At 45.3% G+C, this 17672-nt stretch overlaps 1 protein-coding gene across 1 annotated transcript in view; it reads left to right on the top strand.

Moving 5' to 3' along the window:
• The window catches only part of LOC147725890 (long-chain-fatty-acid--CoA ligase ACSBG2-like), a 282463-nt gene that overhangs the window by 151956 nt on the left and 112835 nt on the right, over positions 1-17672 (top strand). Inside the window, exons 10-11 of the mRNA XM_086960032.1 lie at positions 819-1052; positions 11747-11964. Coding sequence (XP_086816158.1) covers positions 819-1052; positions 11747-11964 — 452 coding nt within the window. The remainder of the gene's footprint in view (positions 1-818; positions 1053-11746; positions 11965-17672) is intronic.

The following is a 17672-nucleotide window of genomic DNA, read 5'->3' on the forward strand; positions in this document are numbered from 1 at the left end:
GTCAAAGAGAATGAGGGCTGCTGTTTCTCCTTTGTCAAGTAAAATATGGATGTCATCAATGTGGTGATGAGTCCTATTGCTTTACTGTGTGGTAGGCCTGAATCCGCACTTTGTGGGATTGAGGAGCTGGTGGTTGCTGAGGTGGTCGATGAGATGTCAGTTGAATATTTTCTTAAAGACCTTTACCAGGTATGGAAGGTGGGAGTTTGGACTGTAGTTGAAAGTGTGGCTGGGTCAGTTGATGATTCCCTGAGCAGGGGCTTTCCGGTGGCATGATTCGAGATGTTTAGGAATGTGGCTAAGTCAAGGTAAAAGGCACACAAACTGTCATTCTGCCTCCTTTGTCTAGTTTATGGAGAAGCACACAAGTGTTCAAATGAAAATGTTGTATACAATTTGTCAGGAAATTTAGCAAGGACAGAAGATGAGCAATGGACGCATGTTGGTATGGTGTGAACTGTAGAATCCACTGTTGTCTCATTCTGGGTGGATGGAGCCATGTCCAAAGCCATGAGGCACCTGGTGGCAGGGCTTGAGAGCTATTGCTGAGGAAATGATTTCTTCGTCCAGTCTCACGTCTGGGGATATTCATATAGTGGGAAAGCTGTTGGAAGAAGTATCCATAAGATAAAGCTGTTACTGATATAAGGTATCACACATTAAGCTCCTAGCTTCTTAGCCCACTCAAGACGGATGAGTGTTTGCAGATGCGTGTTACTTTGTTAGAGAGGGCTCGTTAAGGTCCAACGTCTTGCATCTGTTAATGTTTCTTTCTTATTTTACCTCCTCATTCAACCTATCGTCTCTTTCAATCACAGTAATGGCTCTGCATCTCCTGGGGACCCATCGGCTGATCATCTGGTCCTAAAGAAGATATTAGGGGACTTGGGATTGGATCGAGCTACCCAAGTTTACACAGCTGGTGCTCCCACCAGAAAAGAAACCCTGGAGTATTTCATGAAACTGAATCTTCCTCTCATGGAAGTTTACGGCATGAGTGAGACCTCTGGGCCCCACACCATATCTGTTCCAAGCAACTACCGTCTAACAAGGTTAGTTCTAATGAGTGATCACTTCATTCGAAAGAATTGTCAAAACCAGGAAGATAATCTGAGTCAATATAGTGCGTCCTGTTCTCCCAATACCAGCTTCCTCCAATCGCCTAAAAGCACCGTGCTTCTGTACTCTAGGCTGCTTATAATACAGCCCAATATCTCTGTTTGCAGCCTACTAAGATAATGAGCACTGAGCTGTCCATTTATTGGGTATTGATCTGCAGTAGGGACCTATCTTCTCTTCTTACTGATAAATGTGTTACAGTTTCTTGTTCTGTGGCTTTATTTTTGGAGGTTTAGCTCAAAATGAAACATGTCCATGGTAGTCACACTAATGAGAATTATGTATTATGTACATATGAAAATTAGTGTTTGTAATCATTTAGGGCCTGATTTAGAACTTGGTGTACCCCTTACTCCATTACAACGGTGATGGATATCCCTTTCATTGAAATTAAATCACATTGTATCCTATGGAATTTATATTTCAGCGGACAGGATGCCTGTCACCGTTGTTACTGATGTTGGTGCAAAAGCTTTAACCATTCCCCATACTTGTGGCGGGAACTTGGGGGTGCTCCCAATATGAGGCTGAATAGGCACGTCTGCGGTTTTCTGTCTTTGTTATTCTACCCATACTTTATTACAGACACTGGTGCAATGGCAAAGAAGTTTTTAGGGGGGGAAACAGATTTTACATCGCGCTCGAACCACACTGTGCCTTAACAGCTTGTTCCGAACCACAAATGCATTGTTACAATGCATTACTTTACCACGCAAGTCGTTACTTGCCTTCAGAAAACATTGTTAGACTGATGTTGGACATTAAGTCCAACCCTTTCCCTACTCTTGTGCAAACTGGAGTTGGAATAGTAAATGATACTATTCCAAAGTCCAGCACTTTCCCTAAGGCAAGTCATTGTAACAGCTTGAGTGGTAAAGGAATGCGTTGTGCATACGCATTCATGGTTTGGATCGCGTTGTTAAGGCAGACTTGTTAAATGCCTGCGTGGTTCCAACATGCAACCGTTTAGAAGACACACTAATTGTGCACCAAATAAGATGTAGAGCCCACAATGCAAACCCTCTACACGACCCCGACCCACCCAGGGGTGACAATTGGCAAGGGGTGCAGGGGTTTCAAGGTAGGCTAGGCAAGGAGAGTGTAAAATGAGATGGGGAAGTGGCCGAGCAGTCAATGACTGAAGGGGGGAAGCATTTGATCAATCAATCAGGATTTATAAAGTGTTGCAAATCACCGGTGAGGGTCTCAAGGCGCTGGAGTTGCTAGCTGCTTCGCAGTGCTATTTTGATTTGAACATCCATAACTTAAGTCTTTTTTCTGAATTCCGCGAGCGATGCAGCATTCCTGCATTCCTGAGGTGCAGGGGAAGGTCGTCTTTGGCCCCCAGGTGTGAGAAGAAGCTTTCTCCCCTGTTCTATCGGCGGAAAAGGAGGGTGTCTACGAAGAAAAGAGAGGTGGATCACAGTTGTCTGGTTGGTTGGTGGGAGTCATTTGTTTGTTGATGTACGCTGGTCCCTCATTGTGCTGGGCTTTGCCTGGGCCAACATCTTGAACTGGCATCTCTTCTGGATCGGGAGTCGGTGTTGCTTCTTGAGGTGCAGGGTGATGTAAATCCGTCTGGAGAGGTCAAGGTTGAGTCTTGCTGCTGCGTTTTGTATAGTCTGTAGTCTCTTCAGGAGGCGTGCGGTGATTCCTACGTAAAGAGGGTTACCGAGTCCAGCCAGCTTGTGAAGAGGGCTTGAGTGATGATCCTTCTGGTGTCCGTTGGTAAGCTTAGGGTCACTAAAGATGAGGTCAGGTATTCTTCCTTTGGTAAGACTATGTAGGATGGAGTGGTTGGCTTTGTGGATTTGTGTTAGGTTTTCCATGGTAATAAATTATTTGCATTTGGTGTTGACCCCGTGAAGATATTATTGATCAACATTATAAGGCTTGTGGTGACATATACTGTGAACTGCTTACTCAAGCTAGCTGTGAGCTTCAGAAAGTGGTAAATTGCATTGGAGTGTTATGTATTGTTTGGAGATAGCATTCAAGCTCTGAATTCTAAGATTGTAATCATGCATAAGGTTGAAAAGTGGGTATGTTGGTTGACCTGACATTTAGTAAGATACTTGTACAGTAGGCCCTAAAGGTGAAAGTTTTGAGTGTTTTAGATGTTAACAATGTTTTGGCGCTAGAACGTGTGATTTAGGGCAGGAGGGAGATGTGACCAAGATGGTAATGTTGAATAGTAAACATGGAAGATTGCTGAGGATGTAGATTCAACTGAGGAGAGTGCGGAGGAAACAAGTGGGCAGTGTATGGTATGGTGAAGTGTTAGGTAAGTGCTGGAGGAAGAGATATGACTCCCAACAAGTTCTAAACAGTGCTCTAGATATAGAATCCAGTCCTTTGCCTTGCTGAATGACTGTGTAGCACGAGAAACATCTGGTTATGAAAGTAAAAAGCATCTCTGAACACAAACAGCTGTGCAAGAAAGAGGCCCGGGGAAGCATTTCTCAACATAAACAAAGCACACTTTATGAAAGAGACTGATGATAGACTGAACTCAAATCAACGATAAGCAGCAGTTCAGCCCCTTAGCTCTGAGAGTTGGGTCGGTAAATCTTTGATTGACTTTGCAGACAAAGGTGGCTGAAAGGAGGAGAGTGACCTCTGGGGCAGTGTAGTGCGCTGAAATGACTCTTACCATTACCAGTATTGCAGAAGGATGGAGCGGCTATGGTAGCGTCACCTCTGTTGTCTCGAGATGAAGTGATCTTACGTGCACAATGTATAGGCTTAGAGGTCTATCACTGAAATGTCCTAGACAGGCTGCAATGTCGTTATGACCTTAGTGGTTGAGGTAAGATGACACTGCGGCTGAGGAGACTTAGAGTGATAAAGAGGGGAAAACTTTCCAAAATGTTCTCCAGCAAAATCTTTTTTCCAGGATATGCAGGAAGCAAAACAAGGCAAAATTAGAGAGAAGCATAGAGGGGGCACAGTTGATTGAACCAGAGATGAGTCTTCTACCAGTTGGGCCACTGCCCTTTAAATTACAACCAGGAAGCAAAGTTTGTATCAGAACAAATGCAACTGGAGCATCCCCCCCCTTTCCGTTCCAAAGCCTCCGAGATCATCTGCGGCGTACCCAAGGGATCCCCCCTCAGCACGACACTGTTCAATATTTACATTGCCCCGCGCGCACACGTAGCCCGGCAGCACAACCTTGACATAATCTCCTTCGCCGGCAACACTCAACTGATCCTCTCCCTCACCAAGGACCGCATCACCGCCAAAGCCAACCTCCACAAAGGAATGAAGGCCGTCGCCGACTGGATGAAGATCAACCGTCTGAAGCTGAACTCGGACAAGACAGAGGTCCTCATCCTCGGCTCCAACCCTTGAGCCTGGGATGACTCCTGGTGGCCAATGGCACTGGAGGCAACCCCGACACCCACCAACCACGCATGCAACCGGGGAATCATCCTCGACTCAACGCTTTCAATGACCAAGCAAGTCAACGCCGTCTCCTTCTGCTTCAACACCCTCTGCATGCTAAGCAAGATCTACAGATGGATCCCGCCAGATAGAAGAAAGACAGTCACCCAGGCCCTCGTCAGCAGCAGACTCGACTACGGAAACGCCCTCTACGCGTGAGCCCCGACCAAGCTCATCAAATGACTACAACTCATAAAAAACGCATCGGCGCGACTGATCCTCGACATACCACGACACAGCCACATCACCCCTCACTTGAGAAACCAGCACTGGCTTCCCGTCAACAAGAAGATATCCTTCAAGCTCCTCATCCATGTACACAAAGCACTCCACAAGACCGGCCCAGCCTACCTCAACAGTCGGCTCTCCTTCTACATCCCCAACCGCCAGTTATGCTCCGGAGATCTCTCACTCGCCATCGTCCTGTGCATCTGAAGAACAACCACCGGTGGGAGATCCTTCTCCCACCTCGCCGCCAAGACATGGAACACCCTCCCACTGAGCCTACGATAGACCTTAGACATGCTGACCTTCAGGAGGATACTCAAGACCTGGCTGTTAGATCAGTAGCGCCCCTCCCCAGTGCCTTGAGACCCTCGCGGGTATGTAGTGCACTTTACAAATGATTGATTGATTGATTGATTGATTGATTGATACTCAGCCACTTGATGGAACTTGTATAATCAGCTCCTTGATGAGACCTGTATACGCAGGGCCTCATTTATGAAAAGTGACGCATCGCTGTGTGAAAACAGAGATGCATCACTTTGATTGCGCCGTCCTTGCGACATGCTGGATGCGTCATATTTACAGTATGATGCATCATGTTGCAAGGAGTTACAGATACGTCAGTATTTCTGACGTATCTGTAGGTGCAAAAATGACGCATTGCTGGAGTGTGTGACAAAATTGACGCTATTCCAGCAATGGGTCATTTCACATGGGCAAGTCCCATGGTAAATGCGCCTGTGTCAGTCGTATGCCTGCCATGTGGCAGGCATAAGATATTAACTCACTTGCACCCTAGAAGTGGCGCAGTGAAATCTTATAGATTTCACTGCGTCACTTCTACAAGGCCTACTTGCATCAAAACAACCCCCTGCCTACATTATACCTGGCACAGGTATAATGTGGCAGAGGGGTTTACAAAGTGACGCATCTACCTAGATGGGAATATATGACGTTACAACAAATTCCGTTGCAACGCATGCCTTTACCACGCATGCGTTACAACGGAATTCGTTTACCACGCATAACATTTACCACAATTACTAGCGTGGAGACGTCATACGTCGTTAAGAGAAAGCGGAAGTTTATTTTCTGTTTTCTCTTAAACGACGCTGATACCCGACGTGACTTCAGGTGAGTTTCTTTTTTGGAGGGGAGACCCCCCCCAAGCCCCCCTTTTTTTACTTTTTACCTTTACCACATATACCTTTACTACAAACCTCGTAGTAAAGGTATGCGTGGTAAAGGCTTTCGTGTTAACCACGCATGCGTTGTACTGCATGCGTGGTTAACGATTTCGTTGTAAAGGCTTAGTTGTAATGGCAGTTTCCCCCTAGATGCGCCACTTTGTCAATATGATGCAACATGCCGTATTTTTTACACCGCTGGTGCGTCACAAAAAGTGACCCACTGTTGGCGCAAAAGTGACGCAAGGGTCATAAATAGGCCCCTCAGTATCCTGATGGGACCTGTATACTCAGCATCTTGATGGGAACGATGGGCCCGATTCAAAGAACTAACTTAAGACAAAATCCTAAATTTACTACCATTTTGGTATTCACGGAAGGCACTTACTCATTTCAATATTCACAGAAGTTAGAAGTCCTAACTTTAGGACTCCAAAATGCCTTCTGTGAATACAGAAAGTATTAAAGTTAGGATTTTTCCCAGTTTAGGAGTAATAAAGTTAGGACTCCTAACTTTGGGACTTCTAAATGCCTTCTGTGAATACCAAAAGTCTTAAAGTAAGGATTTTTCTCAGTTTAGGAGTCCTACAGTTAGGAGTCCTAACTTTACTACTCCTAAACTGAGAAAAATCCTAACTTTAAGAATTTTGGTATTCACAGAAGGCCTTTAGGAGTCCTAAAGTTAGGACTCCTAACTTCTGTGAATACCGAAATGAGTAAATGCTTTCTGTGAATACCAAAATGAGTAAGTGCCTTCTGTGAATACCAAAATGGTAGTAACTTTGGGATTTTGTCTTAAATTAGTTCTGTGAATCGGGCCCTGTATACCCAGCACCTCAATGGGACCTGTATACTCAGCACCTCAATTGTTATTGTTAGATTATATTTGTAAAGTGCCAAATCACCAACGGTCTCTAAGCGCTATTACCATGAACCTGGGATGACATAACACTTTCAGATAGGGCTGAATTAGGGTGAACTTATCCAAACGCCTAGATGAACAGGATGGTCTTGAGTTTCTTCCTAAAAAGTTGTCTTCCCGCGCAGACTTTCTGGTATTTTATTCCAGATCTGGGAACCAGCGCCGAGAAGGTACGTCTCCCCAAGGTGGTTCTGTAAAAGCGCGGACAGGCCAGCAAGTGTGTCCCTGATGAACAAAGACAACGGCCAGGCTCATAAGGCTTCAGACGGTTTTTGATGTAGCTAGGTGCCCCTCCATACTTAACCTTATGAGCAATACACAGGCCCTTAAACCTGACCCTCTGTCTAATAGGAAGCCAGTGCATCGGCCGTAGCAATGGTGTGGCATGTGTTCTTCTCAGTAGTTTAAGGATCAGTCTCGCTGCATCATTTAAAACCACTTGAAGTTTCCCAAGAAGTTTATCGGGGAGTCTTAGGTATACTGCATTGCCGTAATCTAGGCGTGACCGGATTAAAGCCGACACCACCGTACGCATGGTGGAAAAAGACAGTAAGGGTACAAGTTTCCTCAATGGCCTCATCAATCCCATACAGCTCCCCACTACAGCAGCTACCTGGTCATCCATTGTTAACTTGGAGTCTAACCTGATACCCAGGCTCTTCACTGCTGGCACCTGTATCGGAGTAGTGGCAAGCTCTTGGGACCTCGATGGAACCTGTATACTCAGCCCCTTGAATAGACCTGTATACTCAGCCCCTTGAATGGACCTGTATACTCAGCCCCTTGAATGGACCTGTATACTCAGCACCTCGATGGGACCTGTATACTCAGCCCGTTGAATGGACCTGTATACTCAGCCCCTTGAATGGACCTGTATACTCAGCTCCTTGAATGGACCTGTATACTCAGCCCCTTGAATGGACCTGTATACTCAGCCCCTTGAATGGACCTGTATACTCAGCCCCTTGAATGGACCTGTATACTCAGCCCCTTGAATGGACCTGTATACTCAGCACCTCGATGGGACCTGTATACTCAGCCCCTTGAATGGACCTGTATACTCAGCCCCTTGAATGGACCTGTATACTCAGCCCCTTGAATGGACCTGTATACTCAGCCCCTTGAATGGACCTGTATACTCAGCCCCTTGAATGGACCTGTATACTCAGCCCCTTGAATGGACCTGTATACTCAGCACCTCGATGGGACCTGTATACTCAGCTCCTTGAATGGACCTGTATACTCAGCTCCTTGAATGGACCTGTATACTCAGCCCCTTGAATGGACCTGTATACTCAGCCCCTTGAATGGACCTGTATACTCAGCCCCTTGAATGGACCTGTATACTCAGCACCTCGATGGGACCTGTATACTCAGCCCCTTGAATGGACCTGTATACTCAGCCCCTTGAATGGACCTGTATACTCAGCCCCTTGAATGGACCTGTATACTCAGCCCCTTGAATGGACCTGTATACTCAGCACCTCGATGGGACCTGTATACTCAGCCCCTTGAATGGACCTGTATACTCAGCCCCTTGAATGGACCTGTATACTCAGCCCCTTGAATGGACCTGTATACTCAGCCCCTTGAATGGACCTGTATACTCAGCACCTCGATGGGACCTGTATACTCAGCCCCTTGAATGGACCTGTATACTCAGCTCCTTGATGGGACCACAGTGCGGCTGTCATTACATTTCTGTATGGGGTGACTAGCGTACTTGCAAAATTGCTGCCTGTATATAAGGAATGAACTCCAAAGTCGATTGTAGAGTTGAGGGAACATTGTGTGAGACAACCAACCAGGGCTCACCTACAGACATCTTTGGCCAGCTGCTGTTAAAGGCTTATTTTGGACAATTCAATACATAGAGAAGGCTGTGGGCAGTGCCTTGCCCATTAGATACCTGTCTGGTCTATCTCAGTTCCATGCTGCTTATTCTGTGGTTTTTCTCCTTATTCTTGTGTCTTGCCCGCCCAAAGAGCATTTCTGCCTCACTGTGTTTTGAATGGATGAGTTTTTTTATAACACTGCTGACATCAATGACATACTTTTTCACTTGTGCATCAGTGATCCATGACAGTGTATGTCTTGTCCACTCATTTCCCATCACATCATCATATCGTGGAGAAGTGTGGCTCAACGGTTAGAGGCGGCAGACCCGGAGGCAGAGGTCGGCCCGGGAACAGGGTTCAATTCCTGACGCGGCTGGGCGCAGGACCAATGCCAGCGGGCCCAATAAATCTCGCCTCGGTGCCACTCTAACCATGGGGTTCCACGCTGCAACTATGGGCAATAGCTTGCTTAACCTCCACTCCGGCCCTATCACCGCCGGGGATGTCTGGCTGCACCTTGGGGATACACAGTAAAGGGACCATCTCACAGGGAAAGCTGGGACGCTTCCGGGTAACCACGCGCTCTATAAATCCAACATTCATTCTATAAATCCAACATTCATATCAGGCAGCCTACCTCACATTATATTTGGGTCCAATTAATCGTATCTGTGACCCAATCTTTTTCCTTCAAAGACCCTTAGAGGCATATTTATGACTTTGGTTGCGCAAAGCAGCGCAGTAAGTCACCTTGACGCCCTGCCCTGCATCACAGGAAAAGGGCAGGAAAGCACCGTATTTATCTAATATGGCGTATTCATGTTCTTTTTCCTAGCGCTGGCGCAATTTTGGCAGCCTAGTACCCATGCGGGCACCCTTCTACCATGGTGCAAGGCTGCCTTTGTAGTAGGCAGAATTGTTTTTGTGCAGTAAGGGACACCTTCCTGCACAAAAACTATTCTGAGAGGCTTTTTCCTCTTTTGATCTGTGTTGCAAAATGCAGCACACATAGAAAGAGGGAAAAACGAGGAGAAATAACGATCTCAGTCTAGATTACCTTTGTATGTAAGCAAAATAAACCCAATAGACTGACGCAGGTGCCATTGCTACATCCCAGCCAGTAAGCTCTTTAAGTTTACCAATCACATCTTCCCAAATCTTCTGTATCTCTCCACGGTCCACCCTAGATGCAAACAAATACCCAATAGTGAAAGCACTAAACATCTTAAAAGCTTTCCTTACCAACAGAGTTCAGAGTGTGGCAATCGGTGAACACGATTCTAAACCTTTCGTTTTACCTTGTGGTATGCCCCAGGGTTCGTCCTTGAGCCCCACTCTGTTCAATATATACGTTACCACACTAGCCCCAGTAATTCGAGCATTTGGCTTTGAACTTAACTCTTACGCTGATGACACCCAGATAGTGGTATCATTGTTACCGGGCAAAGAGGAAGGAGTAGCCAAAACATTTCAGGATTGTATGTTTGCAGTGGGAAACTGGATGGCTGGAAATTGCCTTAAATTGAACTCGGCAAAAACGGAAGTTATAGTGTTTGGTTCAAACGTTAACTTCTGGAGTCCTAACTGGTGGCCTGAAGGTATGGGCAATGTCCCTACCCCTGTGTCTAAGGTTAGGAACCTAGGGGTACTGATTGATGACCAGCTTACCTTTGGACCCCAGGTCAATGCGTTGTCTTCCTCCATCTTTTTCCTGCTCAAGACAATCTGTAAGATCCTCCCCTTCCTTCCAGAAAGCTGTAAGAAAACAGTTGTCACTACGCTGGTTCTATCACGTCTGGACTACTGTAACAACTTGTTTCTTAATGCACAACAGGGCATTTTGAACAAAATGCAGGTTCTGCAAAATGCCGCAGCACGCCTTATTACTGGCATTCCTAAGTACGCTTCTGTTACCCAGGAGCTAGTTAAACTTCACTTGCTCCCGGTGCGAAAGCGGATCTCGTTTAAAGCTCTTTGTTTGGTATTTAAGGCCTTGCGAGATCTTGGTCCGCCTTTTCTCCAAAAGTATTTTCGTTGGTATCACCCTGCAAGACACCTTAGATCCTCTGATGCAGGGTTGATTGCGGTACCTCGAACCAGGAAAGCAAGGTGGGGGGCAGAAGCTTTGTGTTGGGAGCAGCCAAGGCCTGGAACGCCTTGCCCCTGGCTCTTAGAAAGGTGACGGATTTGTTGGCCTTTAGGAGAGGCCTTAAGACCTGGCTGTTTACTCTCTAATCTCTACATGGCCTTGGATTTGGAGAATTACTTAGCGCCAGGACACCTACGGGTAACAGTGTGCTGTATAAATTTAAAAAATAAATAAATAAATACCATTTTTCCTACAGCGAGGGCTGATGGTTGCGGTCCAATCAGTGACCAGCATCCCCATCTCCTAGCAACAGAATCTGTGGGATGACTAGGCTTCTGGATTAATGATTTAAAATGCAAGAATTAGCAAATTGATTATGTTACACATTTAATATTGTCTGCTACACATTGTAATTTAAATGTGATCTATTTGCATGAACAATTGATATAATAAAGCAAACTTTAAATTATATATGTGCAATAAGGAATGAATGAAGCATACGTGTATAAATTTAAAAAGTGCATATGCAAAGGAATCAAATACAGTGACAGGTACATAAGCAAGCAAATGTAAAGCATGCTATAGGATAGGCATGATCCCATATACACAGTTATCACATGACCTATAGCATGCAATGCATAGTCCCTACAGGTCTTCTCATGGGCAATTATGCCTCTTCCGATGTATGTGTAGGGGGGGTAGGGTAGGGTAGAACTGAACATGTATCACTCCTGCAGTGGGAGAAAGTGACTATTGTACTTTGAGTCAGAGCCTCAAGGGAGGGAGCATCACCAATTATCCAGCTAAGTGGATCAGACCACTGGATTAGAAGTAGGAGGTCATTGAACAAAAATATAGATTTAACTGCAGTTAACTCTATGTGTCCCAGTCATACTACTCCATTATCTGCCAACAGCTGCGGTAAGGCCCTCCCAGGATGCAGGACCAAGATACATATCCCAGACTCCGACGGTAACGGGGAGGTCTGCTTCGGCGGGAGACACGTCTTCATGGGCTACTTGAACATGGTTGAAAAAACAAAGGAGGCTTTAGATGAGGAGGGATGGCTACACTCCGGTGACATTGGCAAGTTCGACCAGGATGGCTTTCTCTACCTCACTGGCAGAATCAAGGGTGTGTATTGACTCTTGAAAGAATTTTTTGTATCCCAGACAAGAAACCCACAAATTTTGCTGATGAATGTTTTGCAATAAAGCAGCTTTTTCCAGTAGTGCACTAGAGAAACATCTACTCATTGTATGTCCCAATTAAGAAATGTCTTCCCATTCATTCCTATGGGCCTAGAAGCCCATAGGAATAAATGGGAATTGTATTTGTAATTTGAGAGTACCCAATAGGTACTCGCAAATTGCGCATGCCATTTCAAGGGTGCAAGGGTGTCAAAAGGACACCCTGTTGCACCCATGAAATCTGCATGTGAGTACATCTTGCACACACTCATGCCCCAAGGGCATGTGTGTGTGTGTAAAATGGAACTTTGAGAAATGCACTTTAGTGCATTTTTCAAAGTTTTTGCAAATTACCATCAAGTACAAATTGATTGTAATTTGCTACTCCTATTAGCGAATTCGCTATTTTTTTTTACTTCAATCCATTGCATTTAAGGAATCTCAATTTGCGATTCCTTAAATGCAATTGCAATTTAAGCAATCACAATGTTGAGTTTACTTAAATTACGATTTTTGCATGTGGGATGATCTATCCCAAATGCAAAAATACCGGTCGCTAAGGGGCAGATTCTCAGAATCTGCCCCTTTGCAACCGGTTTTTCTTTTGATGCATGTGCCTGTATATGTAGTAAGTACTACAGTACTTTGACTGTTAGAATTGTAAGGCCAAACATTCAGGGTGGGGGGGAGTGTGAGGAAGTATACATTCCATTCCGAAGCATGATATTGATATCAAAGTTGGAAAGATTAATTTGTGTCTATCAGTTAGTGAACAGGGTAGAATTAACCTTAAATACGAAGGTTTTTTATTAATATTTCATGGTCCGAACCCCAAGCTGATAGTTTGCTGGAAAATAATCATTTTGTTCAGGATAATACATGCTCTAAACAGGGCTTCCTTACCTTGGATTTGCCAATATTTGGTACCCCAAATGCTCAATGTTTTCTTCCCAGGACTCATATCCAGGCATTGCCAGATTCTAACTATATTCACTTGAATAAATCAGCGTATTTGTGGTTATCAGGTTTTTCTTGAGTTGTTGTGGAATTTTTGAAAAATAATAAACCGAGGTTGCGATCTATTCTCATTTTGAAAATGGAGAAACTTTTCCAAACATTTTGGATGACTGTCAATAGGTAAAGTATCAACATGCTCCCATTATTTGTAATTGTGTATTTCTCTAGTTTAACTAGTTTGGTGTATGTAATAATGTGCATAGTGATAAAGACAATGCTTCTCTTTATAATTCACTGCATTTAAGTAAGGATCTTCATTGTTCAAGGTAGCGTATGCCTGACATCATGTGTTTTACAGTCTCGGTATCCAAGTCATCTGAGCTAGTGCCATTCTGTAATCACATAACTCATTGAAACTTTCAACACATATGGACATTGCAGTGTCTCAGCAGGTCCCGTAATTTGGTAAAGAACCTTTTCCAAAACTATACCTTTGGGCACAGTTAAGCTGTGATGTTAGCAGCATGGAGATCTTGTTGAACTCTGTGCAATGAGCCGTGTGGTTGCAGTTCTTCAATCACAAGTTGTGTGACAGTTCTTGGAGGGACATAATGTCCATTCAATAGCAACAAGACAACACTTATTGTTATCAGCTATGCGATGAAGCGTATCACTCCTGTAGCAATCCAAATGTAGGACCACAGTGTTATTAAGTAATTGTCGCAAAACCGATGATAGTTGGAAAGAAATTTCCGATGTAGAGTAAATCAGGGAGTAGCTTGTGAGATCAGCAACAGAAATGACTGCAGCATCATATCCAGGAGAAATTAGAGGTTCATATTTTCCCAGCTGAAAACTTGTCCTCCTTATAAATACCTGACCCCCACCACTGGTACACCTAGGGGAGACCCTGGGGTAACCTAATATGCCAAAACATTGTGTTAATTAATTGGTAAATGTCCAAAACACCAAAGTTGAGTTTGGGCACAATTAGCATTTTAAAAGCAGTCCTGCAAGACAGGGCTACCTTTAAACTGACCTCAGGCCTCAGTAGTGCACACAGTCAAGTTCAGAAAGGGCTGCTGGCCTCTAAACTGCCATGCCCTATTCTATACTAGGGACTTAGAGGTAGTTTCAACCCCCTGCCCCAATATGTGCCAGGGGCATATAGTGAAGGTCATGCCTGTCATAGGGGTACCCTAACCCATAGTGTACCTCAGTGTATGCAGGTAGTTTCCCTGTCTTTTCAGCATAGCACTGGCTCTGTGCCTAGTTAGGCAGAGCCCACGAACAGCCAGAGTCAGTTACCGCCAGTACCTATCAGCAAAAAAACTGGGGGTGGCCAGGGCACAAGGATGACTTTGCAACAATGGGCTTATCCTAAAGACCCACCTACTTGAGAAGAAGACCTTTCCTAGCAATTAATTCAAGACTAGGAACCTACCAAACAATCACACAGAAACCTCTCCAACAGTAGCATCATTCCCAGTGACCTTAAAACCCAAAGAGTCTCGTGACCTCAGGCTCCAAACAGCCTGGATTAACCCTAAGAATGTGATGCAGCCCCCTCCCCCCCCCAATCTGAAGCACACTAAGAAACCTCAATACACCCGAACCAGAACCTTTACTAGGAACCAGGAAGCTGCATCCAGCATGTTTCATGGACCATTTTCAGATGGAACTGAAAAACTATAGAGGAAAGGAAATGAAACCCAACTGCCTTTGCAGTCTGATGACTGGGTTCAGTGAAGCCCTAGTGTACTGAGACTGGGTCAGTCACTGTGGGTGTGCCCTTTCATGTCTGATGCTTGACAAGGAGTTTAACTCTGAGGAGTTCCATACAGTGTGAGAGGGATGGGTGGTGTCTACCTGGTGAACTGCTGTACAACCCCTACTCCATGCTAAGTAACATAAATGACAGTGGTGTCAGTGGCGGCTTTAGGGCGATGCAGCCGGTACCACCACACTGGGCGCCATGGTGAAAGGGGAGCCATTTGAATGACAGGCTGTGGAAAGGTAAGCGCAGTCTTTAGAGATCTTTGTGTGTGTGCTGCTTTTCTCAGGGGATAACCACAGCATGCTAACTCTGGAGATTAATGCACTTGATGGAGAAATCTGTGATTTGTCTAGCAATAGTTATGACTTATACTAATGTAGCAAAGACGATTAATATTCCTGCTGCAAAGCACAATGTACAGCATGCATATCACAGATTTGCATTTTTTATAGATAGCTCAGTGCGTTGTTGGTTTTGTCACAGTTTGCACTTCATAATTACCATCCTCCAAATATAGCACAGTGAGCCATGAATTGGCATCCACGTGCTGCATGCAAATTGCAAAGCTTACCTTTTGCACCTTTTTTCTTTTTTCTTTTTTCTCAAGCTATCCTCCTAGGATTGCAAAAAAAGATTCCTTTGGGTAGTAAAACATTTTGATTAGTATAGACACCCCCAAACACCGTGTTACCTTTTATAACTGGAGTTTGGGGGGCGTATTTACTAACACTTTGCCTCAGATTTACAGCACAAAAGTGGCCCAAACCTGCAGCAAAGTATTGTTTTGGAATTTACATCTAATGCAAATCCTGAAGTGTGTGTTGTTTGAAAGGAGCCCTACAATAACGTGAAGTAGCAATATACTCTACTTTGTGTCAATGGAAAGTACCTTGAGTGGTGCATGGATGTTCCCATGGGACCACTCATGAACTTTGATGCCAATCTATATATACTATCACTGGTAGAAAGGGATTTGTGTCAAACAAATTGGACATCCTCGAAGTAGGAATAAACTGTTCAACGCACATGCAAAGTGGTAAAATCTTTATATGCAATTTTGTACTGGAAGTGTACTCATCCAAACAAGAACCGAGGGTACCTTTCCAGTGCAAAACCTATGCTAGACATCGCTTATACATCGCTGCAATATGGTACGAGCATGAGTGCGTTGGCGCAAGGCACCTAAGGTAAGCAAGTGCTAGTGGAAAGAGCAACAGCACCAGTTCTTAGTAGAGATGATGCTGTTGTGCTCTTTCTTTTTCACACAACACAGTGCAGCAACTTTTGATACTGTGCTGTGTTGTCTGCAAACGTAGCACATCTGCCCCTTTGTTTCTCCAGATGAAGCACCCTGAGCGTATAATGTCTACCAGTATAGGTGACATGTGAATCCCACGCCATGTGGCCCTCATTGTCTTATGTAACATTTCCTATACATCGATTTATACGTTCATTGTCTCCGTATAGTACGTAGTTCTAACCCCTCCCGCTTTACCCGAGGCGGATGCAGGATCGGATGAGTGGGTGCTTAATTCGCGGACACAAAATTACGCTTTTAGCTTTGCTAGTCGCGCTGATTGCTAGCGCTTTTTTAGGAATTGTGCATTTTTAGTTTTATTCTGTGCCTTTCACTCTCCTTCACGTTCGTCACCTGAGGCGGATGCCGGGTGACTCCTTGCTCTTTGCTTACCTATGCCTGTGCCTTTTCTCACCCCTCTGTCGGGGGCAACAGGGGCGCGCTGGTTATCTGCGATTGTCCCTTACCCGTACGGCCGATTAGGTGCCGCAGGGCATTCTGGGACGTGTAGGCTGCAGACAGCGATAGCTGCCATCTTTGGGGAGGCAGGCACGCTGGTCGGCGGTCCAGTGGTGCGGTGTATCGCCTGCTAGCCTATAAGTTTAGAGGCCCTCTGCTCCACGCAGTGGACGCGTAGAGCGGACGCGCCTCCCCGCGCCAAAGGAGTGCCTAAGGTAAGCCCGTCTGCGTCCCGGAGGCGGACGGGTGCGGGCGGGCCATTACGTTTTTTAGGCTTTCCCTTGATTTTAGTCAGTATGCGTACTTACACCACCGCGGTGCTCATCTCCTTAAGGGTGGATGTGGGCAACTGCAGTAGTATTTTCCCAGGTAGACAGGCCTTTAAAAAGGGCTGCCCTGGTTGTGGTTGGCGTATGGTCAGTTCCAATATAGCGCTTTCTTGTAATCTGCCTACCTATAATCCTTGCTTACTCCTTGTACCGACCAGATTTTTCGGACCAGATGGAACCAGCTCCTAGGAGCTCCTCTAACCCAGCCGGAACGTAAACAACTCCCTCCTTAGAACGTATTTACAATGGATATGGATATATGTATGGACATCTCGTACCTAAGGATGGGGAAAGTAGCAATAAACAAGCATTGGTGTTCTACAATATCCTATTCACACCTATCAGTCTCGCGGCCACGTAGGCCCAGACTAGTCTACCCTAGGGCAGGTCTGATAATGTACCACTCGACACGCAATCCGGCGCGTCTACACACATGGGCCTGCAGTCCCAGTGTTCTCATTTATACCTGGTCTACAATCCGGCAGACCTACACACCCCTCTATCTTGGGTGCTCTCACTTACACACGGCCTACAATCCGGCAGGCCTCCACACCGTGTCCCTCCGGTGCTCTCATTCACGCACGGTCCGCAATCCGGCGGACCTACACACCATCTACCTTAGGTGCTCTCATTAACGCCGTATACCAACGACAATCACTTTCCTATGAACCCTTAGGGATGAAGTCTGTGGTTATCTATTCAGGATAGAACTACGGCAATAGAAATTGGTATGGTTTTCCGAATTACAATATGTACCTTCTGCTCTTGGCATCAAATGTTCCCTATCTCCCTATTTATTCAGTCACTCCTTACCTGATCGGGATTCACATCCG

This window comes from Lissotriton vulgaris, chromosome 3_1 (assembly GCF_964263255.1).
Source record: "Lissotriton vulgaris chromosome 3_1, aLisVul1.2, whole genome shotgun sequence".
Classification (NCBI taxonomy): domain Eukaryota; kingdom Metazoa; phylum Chordata; class Amphibia; order Caudata; family Salamandridae; genus Lissotriton; species Lissotriton vulgaris.